Source organism: the organism of the source record quoted next, unplaced genomic scaffold (assembly GCF_019419815.1).
Source record: "Pyrus x bretschneideri cultivar Hongxiangsu unplaced genomic scaffold, Pyrus_bretschneideri_v1 Contig24, whole genome shotgun sequence".
NCBI lineage: Eukaryota > Viridiplantae > Streptophyta > Magnoliopsida > Rosales > Rosaceae > Pyrus > Pyrus x bretschneideri.
This window is the reverse complement of record NW_025999546.1, coordinates 4,480,934-4,501,420: the sequence shown is the minus strand read 5'-3', so window position 1 is coordinate 4,501,420 and position 20,487 is coordinate 4,480,934. Positions and strand designations below refer to the sequence as shown.

The 20,487-nt window shown below is 38.7% G+C and overlaps 2 protein-coding genes and 1 pseudogene across 8 annotated transcripts; all 3 read left to right on the top strand.

Moving 5' to 3' along the window:
- Positions 1-618: 618 nt before the first annotated feature.
- On the top strand, positions 619-7,710 carry LOC103957684 (annotated as a pseudogene).
- Positions 7,711-11,546: 3,836 nt separating this feature from the next.
- LOC103957645 (transcription termination factor MTERF4, chloroplastic) lies at positions 11,547-13,504 on the top strand. 2 transcript variants are annotated; one of them, XM_048586346.1, is made up of 2 exons: positions 11,547-12,271; positions 12,575-13,504. In XM_048586346.1, the coding sequence occupies exons 1-2, from the start codon at positions 11,773-11,775 to the stop codon at positions 13,306-13,308; spliced, it is 1,233 nt and encodes a 410-aa protein (XP_048442303.1). In that variant the 5' UTR covers positions 11,547-11,772; the 3' UTR covers positions 13,309-13,504. The 2 variants fall into 2 exon arrangements, with proteins under 2 accessions (XP_048442303.1, XP_009368103.2); XM_009369828.3 differs by having other exon boundaries at positions 11,549-13,504.
- Positions 13,505-16,529: 3,025 nt separating this feature from the next.
- Positions 16,530-20,255, top strand: LOC103957648 (pentatricopeptide repeat-containing protein At2g13600). 6 transcript variants are annotated; one of them, XR_007259129.1, is made up of 4 exons: positions 16,697-16,960; positions 17,177-19,373; positions 19,579-19,670; positions 19,787-20,255. XR_007259129.1 is itself a non-coding variant. In XM_048586381.1 (3 exons), exon 2 carries the CDS (start codon positions 17,234-17,236, stop codon positions 19,352-19,354), a length of 2,121 nt encoding a protein of 706 aa, XP_048442338.1. In that variant the 5' UTR covers positions 16,697-16,960; positions 17,177-17,233; the 3' UTR covers positions 19,355-19,373; positions 19,652-20,255. The 6 variants fall into 6 exon arrangements, 4 of the variants coding, with proteins under 4 accessions (XP_009368106.2, XP_048442338.1, XP_048442337.1 ...); XM_048586381.1 differs by having other exon boundaries at positions 19,652-20,255; XM_048586380.1 differs by having other exon boundaries at positions 19,579-20,255.
- The last annotated feature ends 232 nt before the right edge of the window (positions 20,256-20,487 follow it).

Here is a 20,487-nt window from a genome sequence, read left to right as displayed (position 1 = left end):
ATCGATGTAATTTAAAAAAAAAGGATTCCTAAACCATAGAAGGATTAATATAAATATAAGGCGCAACGCATGTGAAAAAACAAGTTCCCCTCTCTCTCTCACACGTTCTCTCACTCTAATTAAGTTTTCTGGACAATATATTATCAGCGCTTTTGTAGTTCTTGAGAGGAATCTTATTGGTGTTTGGAGTTCTTCATCCAAGTATTTTCTAAACTTAATTTAATGTTCTTGTGTTAAACTTGATTATATGAACATCATCACAAAGAATGAACTCAATTTTATACTCGGAATTATATTTTGATTATGTCTTTCGATTATTATGAATTACTTGTTGATATGTGTGTCAAAAAAAAAAAAAATCTCAAGGAAAAAAAAAAAAAAAAAACCCTTACGCCGATGGCTCCAAGACCAGGACATCGACGCCATATGACTGTCTTTGTCTCGATCTTCGCCTGCGTTGCCACCCCTGTAGCTGATTTTGGATTCATCTATAAAAAAAACAATTTTAGACTCTCTCTCACCTTGCTCGCTTGCTATAGCTATTAGCTGTCAGCTATCGACGACAGAATACTGAAGACTGAAGCCCCCCAATCCCCTACCTGATTTCTTTCTGATTCGATGAAGACCCACAAAGTTTGGAATCCAAATAAGACCTCTAAAACAAGGTAATAAGCATTTTACTCTCACATTTGGTTTAGGGTTTAGGGACTCCGAGACTGCAATGCACGCTTGATTATTCATAGATTGCATATCTTCCTTATTTATTATTAATTTCTGTGCCATATTTTGTTTTAATCTCTTTGCCATGCACACACCATAATTCTTTTCCGACATCGGTGAAAGCAACTGGATTGCCTGCCATTCTTTTCGTAATTAGCACTTCAATGGTATTCCAGTGTTTAAATATTTACAAAATTGTCAATATTTTCGGGAAATATTTGAAAAATCAAGTATCGATATAGAAAGGGGTGTAATTCAAACTTCACCCTACATTAATTTTGATATAAGAAAATCAATGAATATCGACAATATTCACCTATTCTCAAGAGAAATTTTGTCATAACTCATTGCATATTTTGAACTTTTAAAATTCTTTTAAGCAATTTTCTCTAATTTGACTAAATATGAATGAGTTGATATACTCACCTCATTGCAAATTTCCATAATTTCTATCGTAGACAACTGATATCGATATTTCTATAAATTTGCATATCGATATTTCCAAACTATATAAATATTTTGAACACTATATTCCAGGATCGAAAAGAGAGAAATGAAGAGAGAAGCCTTGGAGCGATGCTCAAAGCGTCATTCGAGGGACATCTTGGAAGTGAAGGGAGTTGAACAGAATATTAATGAAGATTCTATGCGCCAAGTTACTGGGATTCCTCTAGCTCCTTCCAACCAGAATATGAACCCTGGCGTTACTTTTGTTCTCGAAAAGGCTTCCTTGGTGCCTGCTTATGTCGGGAAGGTAACCATTTTTATTGTAATACCTGCCTCCTTAATTTTTCTGCTTCTTTTGCTACCTTGTTCGTTACTTTTCATTTACCTTAAATATATTTCCTTGTGTCAGAAAGTACCAAATTTTAAATCCAGAAATACACGCGGACTTCTTACGGAAAAAGAATATGGATCCTTAATAGATTGAGAATGATAGATTGAACTCATTACATTCCCCTCAAACATATATGACAACTTGCATCAGAAATTGCATATCATCGTTCTGCAATTGCAAAAATCACTTTTGCTTTTGTCTCAGCAATTGTTTTTATTTTGCAAATCCGTTTGTATGTTCAGGCCCTCCTTCAAATTATGGATTCCCGACTTTGTATGGCCGGCAGACTACAGCCGGTATATGTTAAAACTGACGAAGGGGTTCTCATCAAAGTCGAACCACATTAATATATTCCTAGCCATATTCCTCCATGGTGTTTTCTTTTCAAACTTCATCTTTTAATTTCCCGAAGCCTGTTTTAATCTATTGTTTGCAGCACAACTATTGCAAAAGCTCCGCATTAAGGCCAAGGGTCGACGTGAGACACTCTTGCGTGTGGTTCAGAATGTTGGAATTTTTGGATCGTCGGACCCGCCCCACTCTAACGATACTGATATTGTCCCCAACTTTTCCATTTGCCCAATCCGTCAGGTGTAAAGTTTTACCACAAAAAGCCTCGATATTAGTTAGAGTGGGGTAATACTATTTAAACCTCTTTGGTTTTCTTCACCCCACCGATGTGGAACACTTTTAACATTCCCCTCACATGTAACCTCATACAGCTCACGTTGGGCCCACTTGTTTTCAATGGAACTCAGCGGTCGTCTCTTGCACGGGTTCGCAACCGTGGGCTCTGATACCATGTTGGAATTTTTGGATCGTCAGACCCGCCCCATTCTAGCGACACCGATACTGTCTCCAACTTTCCCACCTGCCCAATCCGTCAGGTGTAAGGTTTTACCACAAAAGGCATCGGTATTAGTTAGAGTGGGGTAATACTATTTAAACCTCTTTGGTTTTCTTCACGCCACCGATGTAGGGCACTTTTAAAGCTCTGGAAAATATTCCAATGTATCAATCACTACTGATATAGCAGAATCTAAACCAACTCAAGGGTCAAAAGTTCAAGATGAAATTGTACTCCCTGAGGTCATTTTTGATATTTCACAGGAATGTTTGAGTTCTAATGTTGATGGTTCAAGCTCACAGATTGATCTATCACAGAGCTATGATTTTACTCCAAAGAAATGAAGACCCTTGAATGAAGTCATTGCACAGTGTAATGTTTGCATTATGGAACCTAAGAATTATGAAGAGGCTGCTCTAGATTTGTCTTGGATGAAAGCTATGCAACCTGAGCTAGACATGATTGAAAAGAATAATACATGGATGCCGGTAGACAAACCATCTAGCAAACCTGTGATAGGTGTGAATTGGGTATACAAAACAAAACTGAATCTTGATGGAAGCATTCAAAGCTAGACTGGTTGCAAAAGGTTATTCACAGAAGCCAGGAATTGACTTCAATGAGACCTTTGCACCAGTTGCTAGGCTTGACACCATAAGGACTTTGATAGCTCTTGCAGCTCAGAAAGAATGGTAGTTATTTCAGTTGGACGTAAAGTCTGCATTCCCCAATGGTGTACTCAAGGAGGAAGTCTATGTTGATCAACCTCAAGGATTTGTCATACAAGGCAAGGAGGATAAAATGTACAAGTTAAATAAGGCATTATATGGCCTTAAGCAAGCTCCAAGAGCTTGGTATGATGAAATTGATTCTTACTTCACCAAGGCTAGTTTTAAAAGAAGTCCTAGCGAAGCCACTTTATACACTAAGGTTGAAAACTCAAGGATTCTTATAGTTTATGCGTATGTTGATGATATTGTGTACACTGGAAGTAGTGACACAATGCTTGACAAATTTAAAAATGACATGATGCAGCACTATGAGATGACTCATTTGGGATTGCTACACCATTTTCTTGGTATGGGAGTTGTACAAACCAAGAAGAGCATTTTCATACATCAGAAGAAATATGCAATAAAGTTGCTAGAGAAATTTGGACTAAAGGGTTGTAAATCTGTGGGAACACCACTTGTAGCAAATGAAAGGTTGTGCAAGAATGATGGAAGTAAAGTTGTAGATGAGTTTGAGTATAGGAAATTGGTGGGAAGCCTTATGTACCTTACTGCCACTAAACCAGACATAATGTTTGGTGCTAATCTCTTAGCAAGATTCATGCATGGTCCAACTAAGAAACATATGGGAACAACAAAGAGTACTGAGATACATTCAAGGTACTATGGACTTTGGCATTGAATATGTAAAAGGAAAGTCAGCACTTCTTATTGGATATTGCCACAATGACTGGGCTGGGAGTATTGTTGACATGAAAAGCACATCAGGGTATGCTTTCAATCTTAGCTCGGGTGTGTTCTCTTGGGCATCAATCAAACAAAACACAGTGGCATTGTCTACTGCAGAAGCTGAATATGTAAGTGCTGCTGAAGCAACATCTCAGGCCAAGTGGTTGAGATTTGTTTTGGAAGATTTCGGGGAAGAACAGTTTGAACCTACCATGCTAATATGAGATAACACTTCAGCAATAGCTATTGCCAAGAATCATGTGTTTCATCAGAAAACAAGACACATCAGCAGAAAATTTCACTTCATCAGCGATGCAATACAAGAGAATGAGATTGAGCTTATTTACTGCGAATCTGAAGAACAAATGGCAAATATCCTAACTAAGGCCCTACCAAAAGGAGAAGTTCAACAATTTCAGAGAGATGCTGGGAGTCGACTCAACTGCCAGCTTAGAGGAAAATGTTGATTTTTAAGCTTTACAGCTGCCTTCTGATTCAAGTTTCTTGTTTTCCTTTGTAATTCAAAGTAGTTGTTCTTAGTTTGTAATGTAGGGCTCAGATTAAATCAAAGCTAATAGGCTAGATGTGTGCCACATGGTATAACAACTCACTTATAGTTAAGCATGTGTTGTGCACATGAGTGTGTGAGGTGGATGAGTGAGTGTGCCTTCAAACAGCTATATCTCACCCCTTCCCCCCCCTCACTCTATGCTTCTAGATGTATCAATTCAGTCATAGTTGAATAGAATCAAAAGGAGAAATCTCTCCGTCTTCTTCGCACCTTAATTTCTTCATGCTTTCTTATTGGTTTATTTTGATATGTGCTTTGATACTTCATAAAAACCACTTACCCATATAAAAACACAAACTCTATCATAGTATCAAAGCTTTCATTTCAATCCCATTTGGCACTCTCATCAAATACTAAATCCCTAGAAAATATAATTTTATTATTGATAGAATCCAATAACCTGTATCCTCTCACTGGTTCCATACCCCACAAAAACACATTTGTGACTGTTGCACTCAAGTTTGTGTCTTAGATTCATGGGAACATAAACATAGCATACTGACCCAAAGATCTTCAAGTGTGCAATTCTAGGTTTTCTTCCAATATAGGATTCAAAATGAGTCATCTTATCCAAAGCCCTAGTGGGACACCTGTTGAGGAGATATACTGCAGTGTGCACAGCTTCTGCCCAAAACTGGTATGGCATGCCTTTTTCATGTAGCATAGTTTTTGCCATTTCCACCACAGTTATATTCTTTCTTTCTGACACACCATTCTGCTGTGGTGTGTATGACATGGTTAGTTGCCTTTGAATACCAAAGACATTGCAATAGTCACTGAATTCAGAAGACATGAACTCACCACGTCTATCCCTTTGTTCTTCCAACTTTTCCCTGACTTTTGAGTACCAGAGAACCCACTAAGTTTTTGAAACTTAGACCCAACATTTACACTAGCAAATGCCTTTTCAGTAAAGTGTTCAACATGCATATTAAGCCTTTGTTCATAACCCTTCAGAGAGGCAACCACTTCTTGGATTTCAAGGGTTTCGATATCCTTTGAATGTTCAATCACAGCACAGACAGAGTCATAACTTCTAGGCAAGCTTATAAGTAATTTTTTAACAACCCTTTCCCTAGATAATTCTTCACCATAACCCCTCATTTGATTCATGATGTCAAACAGTTTAGTAAGGTATGCAGATAAGGATTCATCATCTCTCATCCTATTATACTCAAATTCTCTGCGTAAACCTTGCAATTTCACATTTCTAACTTGTTTGTCACTTTTGAATTCTTGTTGTAGGATATCCCAAGCTCTTTTGGAGGTTTCTTCGTTAGAAATCCTGGGAAAAATCTGATCAGTCACAGCTCCTTGGATTAACCCAAGAGCCTTAGCATCCTTCATTATGATCTCCGCAATGTTTGTTGGAGTTTCAATAGCTGCATCATTCTCTTTCGTTTCATCAGCTACCACAACCATAGTAAATGATTCTGGGATAGTGAACCCAGTCTCTACGAGCTCCCACAGTCGATGAGACTTGAGAATGGTTCGCATTCTGATATTCCAGAATTCATAGTTCTCACCATTGAAGATGGGAGTGCAGAGCTCATAACTCATTGATCCAGCCATATTAGACTCAGATATTCTATTTTTGCAGATTTAAGAAAAGCGATTCTTCAGCGATGAAGCTCAAGAAAAGCGGTTCACTGAAGAACACAGAAATCACAGATTCACGCCCAGATTAAAGCGATGAACTTGGCTCTGCGATGTGGGACACTTTTAATAGATACCGAGGCCTTTTGTGTTAAAACCTCACACCTAACGGATTGGGCAGATGGGAAAGTTGGGGACAATATCGGTGTCGTTAGAGTAGGACGGGTCCGATGATCCAAAAATTCCAACATGGTATCAAAGCCCACGGTTGCGGGCCCGTGCAAGCCAACGAGCTTGTCACCCATAAGGAAACAAGTCTAAACTCTTAATATAGAGACGACCGCTGAGTTCCATTGAAAACAAGCGGGCCCAACATGAGCTGATCTCTGAGTTTCAATTACCGATGTGGATCTCCACGTATGAACCACTAAATGAAGTTACACGTGAGGGGAAGTGTTCAAAGTGTCCCACATCGGTGAGGTGAAGAAAACCAAAGAGGTTTAAATAGTATTACCCCACTCTAACTAATACCGAGGCCTTTTTGTGGTAAAACCTCACACCTGACGGATTGGGCAGGTGGGAAAGTTGAGGACATTATCGGTGTCGTTGGAGTGGGACGGGTCCAACGATCCAAAAATTCCAACACATAGCCCTGTAGCTCAGCATCTGCCTGCCAACTCCGTCAAAATAGGTAAGCCTTCAATAATGCATGGTTCTGTTTTCATTTAAAAGCTTCCTTATACAGAAAACACGTCATCACTTCAGGACTTTCCGTCAGCTTAGCTACGAGAGTATGTACATGCTATCAGCGATAAGGCCAACCTTGTTTTTGTGGTATGAGCATTATACTTTCCCCTCATATGTTCGCATCATACATTTACTATCTGGTGGTTTGCTCATTTGTTCATTAACTAACCTAATGTTCAGGTTGGTGCCATGGCTCACAGGAAAATTGATAGCGAACATGTGGATGATTTCATATCAGGTTGATCTCTTATAAGTTATAACTTTCATTGTTTGGAATGTATTTGCTTCTACGGCGATTTAGCCCTATTTTACCATCTGGACAGCAGTTTATCACTACTGCCCATCATATTTCCAAGCAACCAAACTAATCAATAAGCCTGAAAAATGAAATCACGTTTAGTAGGTACCAACCTAAACAACATAGGCTTAATACATGTCTATGACATTTGCAACCAAGGAATATTCACCACATACAGAAGTGATGCTTATGTTGGAATTTAAGTGTCAGTCACGCTGCCATGCAACATTACTAATTCACGTGTCCTAATATAAGTAGGCTATATAGATGTTCCTTTAACAAATAGATTCCTCGTGTTATAACTTAAATGGATTGGTGGCCACATGGTGGTGTGATAGTCACACTGAAAAGTATATCGACCCTATGACTCTCCCTTGGTAATATTCTTTGCTTTGAGTGAGAAGTTGTGGTACCAGATTCCATCCCTTAAATTTTTTTAATTGTTCTACAAGAATAAATAGTTTTATTTGAGTCTGATGTTTCCTTTCATTGCTATCCTTATATTGTCTTTCTGATTTTATTTGCTAATAACAAGTATGTATGTGTACTTGCAGTTTCAAGATACCCATTGAGCGTTGGGGTTTGCCTGAGAAGTATATGTTAGCATTGGAGAGAAAGTGGAATATTTTGTGAAGAAAATGTTAGGAAGATGTTTTTAGACTAAATTTTATAGACCACGATGAATTTAACCATCAGCTGCCATATAATATGGTCTAATATATGATTCAAGTAGATGGGGTATCATCAGTATATTTAGTTGGTCCATTTAACTATTGGAAAGGACATATCAAGTTCTAGTTGAAACTTTCATTCATTTTTTGAGCATTTAAAGTTGCATTGTATCGTATGTGCCTTAATTGGCATACTCGGGCTACATCGTCAATTATTCAAGTACCTATTTAAGTTTGACCAAAAAAACCAAACAAGAAACCTTTTGATGAAACATACCCAACTGGGCACAAACACAAACGAATAATTCCTACAAGTCTCATTTCTGTGCAACATTATTTTTACAAGTTATCATGTTGCGATACACTCGACCTTTCGAGCTTGTGAGCAAAAAAAATTCTTACGGTCAAATTTGATGTAGGAGCACCAAGGAAGTAAACCAATATCTACCCCCATATGAGAGGTTTTTGGGTAGGGAAATCAACTTAAGGGATTGTGAAAGGGTATGTGATCAAAAAGTGGGTCAGTGTTAACCTGACAAATTAGGGTTAACTAGCCAAATTAGGGGGTAGAGTAGCGTTTTTTTTTTTTGTCTGAATCCACACAGATACATGGTTCAATTGTTGATGCTAAATCGTTACAAGTAGGGTTGAGCAATGAGCATTACATGGGTTGGTCAGGTTAGACTTCAACCTTTGGCTAACCCAATAGGCCCAAATTGGCATTATTGAAAACCTTTTCCACCCAAGAAAATTGACAAATCAACTCATCTAAACTATTCTAAAGCGAGTTAGGTTAGACATGTTCTAAAAGTTTGGATTATTTAGTTTCTTTCTTATTCCTAAGTGATTGTTGAAGAGGAAAATTTCGGATACTCCAATTATCTACCAACAAGTAATCTTGAACACGTTGAGAAGCCTTAGACACCATCTTCACTTGTCAACAATGAGAGCGGGGGGACCTGCAAGAAAACACTCTGATGCTCAAGTCAGTCATTGTTCAAAATAATTGCAAGGCATTGTAAAGCTATCAGATACTTCCCTTTTTTTCTCCCCTAGGCTGGTGGGATTCTTGGCCTTTTATAGGCATTCAAGTCTTGGGCTCCAAGTCCCACTTTCCTTCTATTTCTTCATGTTCCATGGAGTGGGTATTATGTTAGTTGATGTAGCTCCACTCCTCATGTTTCGTGTGCTAGTGGCTTATTTAATGGAGGAGTCATTTTTGGCTCCCACATTGCCCCCCTTTTGTCTCTACAAACACATATTGTTTAGAGTTTGTAGAGGAAAAATGTTTCTTTGCAAAAATTCATTCAACTTGAGATTTCATCATTAGTTTAGCCTTCGGCTACGATCATATGGTCTTTGACCATGAGTTTGGCCTTCGGCCACGGTCATATTGGTCTTCGACCATTAATTTTGGGTCTTCGACCTTCGGCTCTTATTCGGTCTAGGTCTTCAACCAATGGTCTCATGATCTTCGATCATCAATTTATATAGTAATAGTATGCCCCCAGAGTAATTAAAATTTTAATGACATCAGCAGTACTAATGAGCATGTGTAAGATAGAAACTCTTATCTGTTGGGCAACTTTGTTGTTGTCGAATTAAATGGATTTCCTTTGCTAACAACCCTTGGGTGCTTGCCGAATAACTGTTAGGCAATTTCATTACATCCGTTGCAGCCATAGTAAACTTTGATTGTGTTTCCTTGCTTTGAAACCTTGAACACATGTTTTGTTTGATGACTTGGTAGGAACTTATTGTCTCTTTGTGCAATTGTTTTCCCAAGCTAGAATTGAATGTTTCCGTTCTCGTCCTTCTCATCTTTTGAGTACTTGTTGCCCCAATGGAATGGTTTCTTCATGCAATTCCTCAAATGGTTTCTTCGTGCAATTCCTCAAGGACAAGTTGCTTATCAGGCATCATCCTTGATTGTCTGATATTTTGGGCTTCTCTTTTCTCTTCATGCTTGTGTTTTCCACAGATTCACTGACTACAATCCTCATGTTTACGTTCGTTGAATCCCTCACCAGAGGCATCCCCAAACAATCTTCCTTCGTAGCTTGTGAGAGCGGGGGGACAGGTGCTCAACTAGCTTTCTTCGCCCTGTCATATCTTCGTATAATTTACGAGTGAGGGCTGACATCTTATGATACAAATGAGGATTTACAAATGAGGACTAACATACAATTTACGAACGAGGACTGACATATGATTTACGAACAAGGATTTACGAACCCGTGATTTACGAACGAAGACTGACATATGATTTACGAACAAGGATTTACGAACCTAACGAGGACTGACATATGATTTACGAACAAGGATTTACGAACCCATGATTTACGAATGAGGATTTACAAACGAGGACTAACATATGATTTACGAACAAGGATTTACAAACCCGTGATTTACGAACGAATTTACATATGATTTACGAACAAGGATTTATGAACAAGGATTTACGAACGATGACTGACATATGATTTACGAACAAGGATTTTGATTTACGGACGAGGATTTACAAACGAGGACTGACATCTGATTTGCGAACAAGGATTTACAAACCTGTGATTTACGAACGAGGACTAACGAAATTTGACTGAGAAGGTTGTCTGACAGGCTATACATATATGTATTTATTATATAAACTTCTATCCCATCTTGTCGAACTGACAAAAGCAGCAGCTATAGCACAGAAGTCTAAAAGCGTGTCTCCCTTGCGGAACACACCTAGTCTGCACACCCATTATTTAAGGTTTTGGCCCATGCCCCCATTGTGGCTTAGGTGGAAACCATAACTTCTCGATATGGCTTTTGTACGAATTCCCACAGACGGCGCCAACTGTTGGAGAGGAAAATTTCGGATTCTTCAATTATCCACCAACAAGTAATCTTGAACATGTTGAGAAGCCTTAGACACCATCTTCGCTTGTCATCAATGAGAGCGGGGGGAACCTACAAGAAAACACTCTGATGCTCAAGTCAGTACTTGTTAAAAATAATTGCAAGACATTATAAAGCTATTAGATACTTCCCTTTTTTTCTCCCCTAGGCTGGTGGGATTCTTGGCCTTTTATAGGCATTCAAGTCTTGGGCTCCAAGTCCCACTTTCCTTCTATTTCTTCATGTTCCATGGAGTGGGTATTATGTTACTTGATTGTAGCTCCACTCCTTATGTTTCGTGTGCTAGTGCCTTATTTAGTGGAGGAGTCATTTTTGGCTCCCACAGTGATTATGAGTGATAAATAAACCAAAATACATGTTAGGTTAGACTTAAATCATGTAATTTGAGTGTTGTAGGATCACTAGTTGTTACTTAATATTTAAATTTCATTATTTACCAAAGAACAAATAAGTGTGTTTAATAACTACTAAATTTGTTATTTAATATTTCGGTCTAGTAATATACCTTTTTTACTTGTAAGTGAGAAGTCTTATGTTCGATTATCGTCAAAGGCGTATATAAACCACATTATTACTAGTTTATTGTGAGACTAAGCTCATCCTCTTCCCTTTAGTGTAGATAATATCGTTTGTCAATAAAAAACATAACTACTAAATTTTAAGTATATGTCTACTAACTACTAAATTTTTAAGTATATGTCTACAAAATATACATGTATGTTTAAAAATGGTTAACATTCAGATTAGTTAATTTTAATTGGGTTAATAATACTTCTACTCAACACAAATCACCTATTAAACGATGATCAAATATTTACAATTTACAGCCCAGCCCAACCCAACCCAGTTGGACTGGTCCGGTTGGTACGAGAATACCGAATGTTATGAGATTCTCCACCATCCCCGCCTCCTCCCCTCCCTCTCTTTCTGACTTCCTAACCTAATAGCTTCCGTCGCGTTTGGTTTATATAGACACCAAAGAACCTAGCTTTGGTGTGAATTTATGGCATATGACATCATAAGCTGAGATTTCAAGAACTTTACATTTTCCCTTCAAATTTCTCCTCATTGGAGCAAAGAAATCAGAAAAAGTATATTAATTTCTCTGTCCCTCCTGGAAATGGTCGGCTCACTGCTCCGAGCAAGAAATTCCATCACCAAAATCCCCAAAGTCTTCTCCCCAAATCCACAAATTCTCACTCCAAACTCAACCCCAATCCAATCCCACCAAAACCCATGTCCCCAACTCCCTCATCCCCAAAACCCTTCAAGGGTTTTGCAGAATTCTTTCTTTTCAACCCAGTCCTCCAAATTTCCGGAATACGAAATGCCCTCAGTCACTTGGGGCGTCGTCCAAGGCCGGAAAGAGAAGCTTGTCTCCAGGGTCATAATCTGTGACTATTTGAAGAGCTTAGGCATAATTCCTGATGAATTGGAGAACTTGGAGCTGCCCTCTGCTGTTGATGTCATGAGGGAGAGAGTTGAGTTCCTTCAGAAGCTCGGATTGTCGATCGACGACATTAACGAGTACCCGTTGATGCTCGGATGCAGTGTGAGGAAAAATATGATACCTGTGTTGGCTTACTTGGAGAAAATTGGGATTCCCAGGCCGAAACTTGGTGAGTTTGTTAAGAATTACCCGCAAGTATTGCATGCTAGTGTGGTTGTTGAGCTTGTGCCGGTTGTCAAGTTCCTTCGTGGGCTTGATGTCGAAAAGCAGGATATTGGTTATGTGTTGCAGAAGTATCCTGAGCTTCTTGGATACAAGCTTGAGGGGACAATGAGTACTTCGGTTGCATATCTTGTTAGTATTGGTGTTAGTCCTAGGGATATAGGACCGATGGTTACACAGTATCCTTACTTCTTGGGAATGAGAGTTGGGACTGTCATTAAGCCGTTTGTTGATTATTTGGTTTCATTAGGTTTGCCGAAAAAGATACTGGCTAGGATGCTGGAGAAGCGGACGTACTTACTTGGTTATGATCTTGAGGAGACTGTTAAACCAAATGTGGATTGTTTAATTAGTTTCGGGATCAGGAGGGAAGCGCTTGCTTCGGTTGTTGCTCAGTACCCCCAAATTCTTGGGCTGCCCTTGAAAGCTAAAATGTCTTCGCAGCAGTATTTCTTTAGTTTGAAGCTTAAGATTGATCCTGAAGGGTTTGCACGGGTGGTTGAGAAGATGCCACAGATAGTCAGCCTTCATCAACATTTGATAATGAAGCCAGTCGAATTCCTTCTTGGACGGGGAATAGCTTCTGAGGACGTAGCTAAGATGGTTGTAAAGTGTCCCCAGTTAATTGCGCTGCGTGTTGAGCTCATGAAGAATAGTTTCTACTTCTTTAAGAGTGAAATGGGGAGGCCACTGAAAGAGCTTGTGGACTTTCCGGAATACTTTACTTACAGCTTGGAGTCGAGGATTAAACCTAGGTACCAGAGGTTGCAAAGCAAGGGCATCAGGTGTTCGTTGAAATGGTTCCTCAACTGTAGTGATCAGAGATTTGAGGAGAGGTTGCAAGGGGAGTATATTGAAACAGAGACACCGGGTCCATCATTTTATATGGGTGGGAAGTTAGAGCTCCCGGGAAGTGAGATGGTGTCAGATGAGGATGATGAGAGTGATGATGAAGTACTTTACAGACGCACTGTTTCCTTGTAGTAATTTTTGTTGACTTCAGAAAATCAAATTTATCTTAAAATGTTATTCATATTCATCGGATTTGGTTTTTCTTATGCCTGTTCATATTTGGTCATTGTTCTATTTTAGTTTGACTTTTTCTTTCTTAATCATGTGTATGCATCTTATGTAGGTCTTAAGATTGTTAAAGACAATGAAAGTAAAATCATTTTGCCTACTTTAGTTAGTATATTCTTTCAACTAGTTCAGTTACCTGAAATTATTAGCTTTGCCCTTTGATGGATCAGATTCTGATAGACAATATCAACTGTCATCCAACCTACGACTGAGACAGTGCCACTGTTTGCTATTATGAATTTTGATTTCTGGTGTCGAAAAGGATGTTTGCATGAATGTCTAAAGTGGCCTAACTTTGTGTCCCATTTAGTTTCTTTATTGGGAAACTAAATGTTTTTCTTGTGATGGAAAATGCGTTACTCTTTGTTCTGTTCATTACATAGAAGCATGAACAGGTAGAGTTCTTGTATTGATCATTAGGTTCTTAGTATTTGGAAATAGTTTCTTTGTTTTTTTTTTTTTATGAATACCTTGAACTCTGCTACTTCTCTTGTGTGTTTCCCCATTGTCACAAAACATCCCAGGCTAGTAGACAACTATGATGATGGTTGACACCAAGTCTGTCTAGCCTTATTTGAAATTTACTCGTATATCATGTTGAATTTATTGCTTTAAAGTCAATGAATGCATTCATGTAATGTTGATGATGGGAAATTGATATTTACATCATCTGATATGTGAAGTTGCTTTTTTTCATACCTAGTGCAATTTTGCTATAGCTGTTTGTACTGATGCAGTCAGATATGGGTCAAGACTTTGTCTTTATGATGACCTTGCTTGCATGAGCAAGGCTCAAGTCTCCAGTATTTATAAAGGAAATATTTGTCTCCCAAGAAGTATATGTACGTAAAATAAAGGCCTAGGAGATTGTATTTCTGGTTTCTTAGCTAGTATTTTCCTTCCAACTGAATTAGTGACTCTGCACCCGACTACTCCGAAGATGCAGATCTTGTACGTATGTCCAGTCACCTAAGACCCTGTACAAACTGCTTTATTCCCAACATCGTAACCAAAGAGTTTATATAGATATGGTTCCTCAAGGGTTTTTAGGCACGTCGCAATCATGAACACTATGGCTCGTTAATGTCCAGACAAATTCGCAGGGTTGTGTCTTCACTCAGCTGTCAAGTGTTGATGTCATTTTTGTTTGCGGATATTGGCAAAATTTATGAATTTTTTGATAGGATGCACATGTAGGAGCTGGATCTGTAATTTACAAGGGTAATCAATCTTGAAATTCATCTTGTTGCTGGTAGTGTTTGTGGCCTGGCGCATAACATTTTTTTAGCTTTGCTGACTGTTCCATGGTTGAGAATGATTCTTTTGAAGGTCAAAAGAAGATGAAAACAAAAGATACAAGCTTTTCTTCTCTGGAATTCGGAAGATTTTTACCCGCAGTACTTTGGAATGGATAAATCTACTGTCTCGAGTCTGTAATTTGGATTTCACTGATATTAGGGCGAACAACGCCATTGTGGATTTCCATAGAAGGAGCTTCTCAACAGATGTGGAGAAACTGGCTAGAAAGGTTAGATTTTGTTCTTTGTCATATTAGCTTGCGATACTTTTCTGACTCTGGTTCGTTGTCGTTATAGTAGAAGCCTATTCTGTACTCTGGGGCAAGGTTTTATTTGAGCTACCACTAGAAAGAAGGGTTATCGGCTTCTTATTGTAGAGTTACGATCATTCTCTTCCTCTCGGGAAAAACTACCTGTGGAGATATATACAGTACCTGAATCTTTGTCATTTGATTTACTTTGATATCCTATTTTCCAATTCTTAGCAATGTAATATGGAATTTGATACCCATCTTGAAGCTGTTGATGAATAATGGTATGAGCTACTGATGTTTATTGTTGTCCGTAGGTTGCGAAATATGTGCAGTGACTGAGGAGACGCTGCAAAAGGAGCAAGGAGGAAGAGACGCTGTCAGCAAACCCTAATGTTTCTTACCAAATGGCATGGCATTGAACAACCAGAACAATGACCAGATTGTGAAACCAACTAGCTTTTGGTACATTGATACTTTTTTCTGATGTTGGAAATTGTCCGTCGAGTTCAAATAGGTCGCCGTTTACATCCCCACTTTTGGTTGCCCTGCAAATTAAAGTCATTGGGTTCTTAATGGCCACCTAATGAGCTTCATGTGACGGTTAGTATTCATAGTTATGGTGATGAGATTGGTCTTGGTGATGATGATGTAATACGCTTTATTATGATTTTCCTACCATGGTGATGATATTGGTCTTGGAGATGACAACCATGTTTTTTTTATTTTTTTTTATTTTTTTAACGAACGATATTATGTACATTAATGAAATGGGAGAGTGGACTAAGCCTCATATTAGGTTAGCTATACTAATGTTGTTCAAATTTGCTTTTGGCAAGAATCGAACTTAAAACTTCTCACTTACAAGTAGAATCATGTATTATTTAGATTCCCACCGGATACATGAGACACAGACAAAGAATCGGTTATGAACGCTCTCGGACTCTCCTTAAAGCCCATCCAGAGAGAGATGACAACCTATTTCTGAATTTTTATATACGAATTTTTCAATTTAATTCACGTGACCCAATTTGATTAGTTTTGTTGTCCCCTCACATGTTCCACATAAACACACGAATGAAATTTTAACGGAACTTAACAGCAGGGACAACATTGATGTGCAAGAGAGCATAACATAAATGACCAAAAGTATGTATTTGCAATACATAAAGGACCATTTGTGATAAAATAAAATAAAATAAAAGCTTTTAAATAAATATATCACATTATTCACATCTGACTATTAGGTTAGAATTGTATTAAATATCGAAGTACTCCAACGTTTAACGTCTTTTAAAAATCCCTTCAATCTAAATTTGACTACGCACTCTAATTGGACTAACCTCAAATAGTATGATAAGAGATCAAATTTTTTAAACCAAATTGCAAATCAAATGATGTGTCATCGATAAGAAACAAGCACGTTAATCAATACTTAATTAGTAATCTAATCATCTACAACCAAATTATTTGGTTTGCAGATTTAATTTAAAAATTTGGTCTGCCTTGCATTAGCTTAGGTGAATTATTAGGGTTTTGATCTCCTAATTGGTATCATCACAAGTTTGAGAAACATTACGACGACGCCGTTTTGTCCCTTATGCAAAATAGTGTTCTGACGAGTTCTAGTAAAGCAAACAGAGTTTAAAACCTTCACAAGCTCTGCTCGCTCTCTTCCTCTACCGCCAGCCTCTCTGATTCTCCAGGTGAGCTTCCTCCTCTTCTCTTTTTCTTTCCCTTTTTCTGTTGAATTTTCTGTTTGCTGTCCCTGATTTCATTTGGGGTATTTTGGATTTAACTGCGATGGATGATGTAAAAGCAAAAATGCTAAATTTTGAGCGCTCAATCTCATTCATTTATTAGTAGAAAACCAGCATTAATTCAAATTACGCAATCAATTTATCAACTTGCTGCTTCTCATTTTTCTGTGAATTGGGTAATGCTCGTGGCAGCCCATTTTTTCGGTTATGGCTGCTGTTGCCGCAGATTTTTCTGTTGATTTTGGAGGTTTGATTGTTCTCGTTTCTTTCTAGACCCTTGATTTTTTTTATTAGTCACAGTTGATTCTTGCTTTGGCATGTTTTCAACATTGAAGCACAATCAGCTTGTGTATTTCGTTGATCGGATAATTCGAGTTGGCATGTTGTGTGTTTCTTCCTTTAGCACATTTTTCATGAGATGATTACAGATGACATTAGTATATTTCTTGTTTCCGCGTTATAGGAGGCGAGTTGATGTATTTTCGAGCCAATGCTGCTTTGTTGTAGCTAAGACAATGGAATGGGAACTAGACATGGATTGTTCAAACAATTTGTGGGTGACCTCTCTTTCCTCGACTCCACACCCTTTGGGAAGCTATTGGACTCATGCATCCGAACCAAGTCGGCACGTGATGCACGTCGCATCCATGCCCGTATCATCAAGACCCAATTTTCCTCGGAGATTTTTATCCAGAATAGGCTCATTGATGCTTATGGAAAATGTGGTTGCTTGGATGATGCACGCAAACTGTTTGATAAAATGCCTGAAAGGAACACTTTCACTTGGAACTCCATTTTAAGCACATTAATGAAGTGGGGTTTAATTGATGAGGCTGTGAAGATTTTTAGGTTAATGCCTGAGCCTGACCAGTGCTCATGGAATTCGATGGTATCAGGGTTTGCCCAGCATGACCACTTTGAAGAATCTTTGGAATATTTTGTTAGATTGCATGGGGAGAATTTTGTGCCAAATGAATACTCATTTGGTAGTGCTCTTAGTGCTTGTGCAGGTTTAAGAGAGTTGAAAATGGGTGTTCAAATTCATGCTGTAATTGCAAAATCCTCGTACTCATCAGATGTTTATATGGGGTCTGCACTTATTGATATGTACTCTAAATGTGGGAGTGTTTCTTGTGCACAAAGAGTTTTTGATGGGATGAATGACCGGAATACTGTTTCTTGGAACAGTTTGATTACTTGTTATGAGCAGAATGGCCCAGCAAGCGAAGCCTTGGAAGTTTTTGTGAAGATGATGGACTGTGGGTTCAAACTGGATGAACTAACTTTAGCCAGTGTGGTAAGTGCATGCGCAAGCTTGTCTGCAATAATGGAAGGTCAGCAAATACACGCTTGTGTTGTAAAATGTGATAAATACAGGGATGATCTTGTTCTGTGCAATGCATTAGTTGATATGTATGCAAAATGCAAAAGAGTAAAAGAAGCCAGGTGGATTTTTGATGGGATGCCTGTTAGAAATGTTGTTTCAGAAACTTCCATGGTAAGTGGATATGCAAAATCGGCAAGCGTAAAAGCAGCAAGATTGATGTTTACAAGGATGATGGAAAGAAATATAGTCTCTTGGAACGCACTTATTGCAGGGTACACACAGAATGGGGAAAATGAAGAGGCCCTTGGACTCTTTCTCCTCCTGAAGAGGGAGTCTGTTCTGCCAACCCACTATACATTTGGGAATCTACTCAATGCTTGTGCAAGTCTTGTTGATCTGCAGCTTGGCAGGCAGGCTCATGTACATGTATTGAAGCACGGATTTCAATTCCAGGTCGGGGAAGAGCCTGATATTTTTGTCGGGAATTCTCTAATAGATATGTATATGAAATGTGGATCTATTGAAGATGGCTGTCGTGTTTTTAAAAATATGTTGCAAAGGGATTATGTATCCTGGAATGCCATGATTGTGGGGTATGCACAAAATGGTTACGGGATTGAAGCTCTTGAATTATTTAGAAAAATGTTGGCATCAGGGGAGAAACCAGACCATGTCACTATGATTGGTGTGCTATGCGCTTGTAGCCACGCAGGATTGGTTGATGAAGGGAAAAAGTACTTTTACTCAATGAGTGAGGAGCATGGTTTGGTACCATTGAAGGACCATTATACATGTATGGTTGATCTGCTTGGTCGAGCTGGCTGCCTTATTGATGCCAAAAATTTGATAGAGGTCATGCCAATGCAACCTGATGCTGTTATATGGGGGTCTTTGCTTGCTGCTTGTAAAGTTCATCGTAACATTACCTTAGGGGAGTATGTGGCCGAGAAGCTCTTAGATATTGAACCTAAGAACTCTGGACCATATGTTCTTCTCTCAAACATGTATGCCGAGCTCGGGAGATGGGCTGATGTTATACGAGTAAGGAAGCTGATGAGGCAACGTGGAGTTGTCAAGCAGCCAGGTTGCAGTTGGATTGAAATACAGGGTCATGTGCATGTTTTCCTGGTGAAAGATAAAAGGCATCCTCAAAGGAAAGAAATACATGATGTTTTGAAGTTGCTTCTTGAACAGATGAGGCGATCTGGATATGTCGAAGATGCTTGTGATCTCGAGTCCGATGAAGAACATGGTGAATCCCAACTAACCTCATTGTACCACATCGATATGTTGGAAGATGCAGCAGTCGGGTGATTTTCCTCGATAAAATTTGGTAAATACTCTTCTTCATTCTTGGAAACAAAAAAGAAAAGAAAGCTCGCAGAGTAATGTCATACTTTATTGTTATCATGCCTATGTTTCTTCATTTCAATTTATGGTGGATGATTATGCATTGGGTGGAAAAGAGAGAATCTCTATGTTTTGGGGCAGATTATAGTGAGCTTCTTTAGTAATGGATCCATTCAATGATGATTCAGATTCCTCCTTGGATGTAAGTAGCGATTTTGATTCACCTGAAAAGCTGCTGTTCATATCACGGTTTATATGCAGAGGGCAAGATGCAACTGAGGTAAAGTCTATATCACCTACACAGGCATACAGCCTTCCCCAGTTTTGCATCTTCAGATTTCAGTAGGCATACAAGTTATCTGCCGCCTGACTTATGGGATAAATTGCCATTCTAAGTTGAAGGCTGTCCATAAGAATGGAAGGCGATCCCCATCCCTTTACCGAACTAAGAAACATGGCTTCCGTGTCAGTATCGACCCATGGAGACTGATAAAGTTGAGCAAAGAGAAAGCATTGATAGCAGCAGAGAAAGGATTCGAACCACTACCGTTAGAGACCAAATGTGGACCACCGATGATGAGCACACATAATAAAAGCGCGGCCACTGCAGGATCAGGCTTTACACCTCTGATATCCAAAGGGTGGATGCCAGGGTCACCGGCGAAAAGTTTTGAAGCCCAAGAAGGCGGTTTTCTGGCTCACCAACCATGTTCTCTGGCATTGTGGCCTCACCAAAGAACAAGTAGAAAAAAAGAATAAAAAAAAAGTACTATTAGAGAAAAAATTTTGACTTGAAACTGACAGAGGTGTAATTTTACATTCATGGAAATGCATGTTAATGGTATTCATGTTGTTCTACATCAAACTAATATTGCCTAATTGATGTGGGTGAGGCCAATCGACCAGGGGCCGTTCCATAGAGTAGCATAAAATATCACTTTGTCAAAATCATAATTACCGAGATTGCCTAACATTTGGCATAATCGCGGAACTCCTCTGGGTGAACAATTACATTTGGCTTCAATGGAATAAATAGAAAACTAACTCTAAACAAGAATGTTCTTTCATAATTAATTGTCATAACGCAACGTGAATAT

What these genes read in the sequence shown, in the direction of transcription:
- LOC103957645 (XM_009369828.3), top strand. Translation starts at nt 11,773, where the DNA reads ATGGTCGGCTCACTGCTCCGAGCAAGAAATTCCATCACCAAAATCCCC.
- LOC103957648 (XM_009369831.3), top strand. Translation starts at nt 17,234, where the DNA reads ATGGGAACTAGACATGGATTGTTCAAACAATTTGTGGGTGACCTCTCT.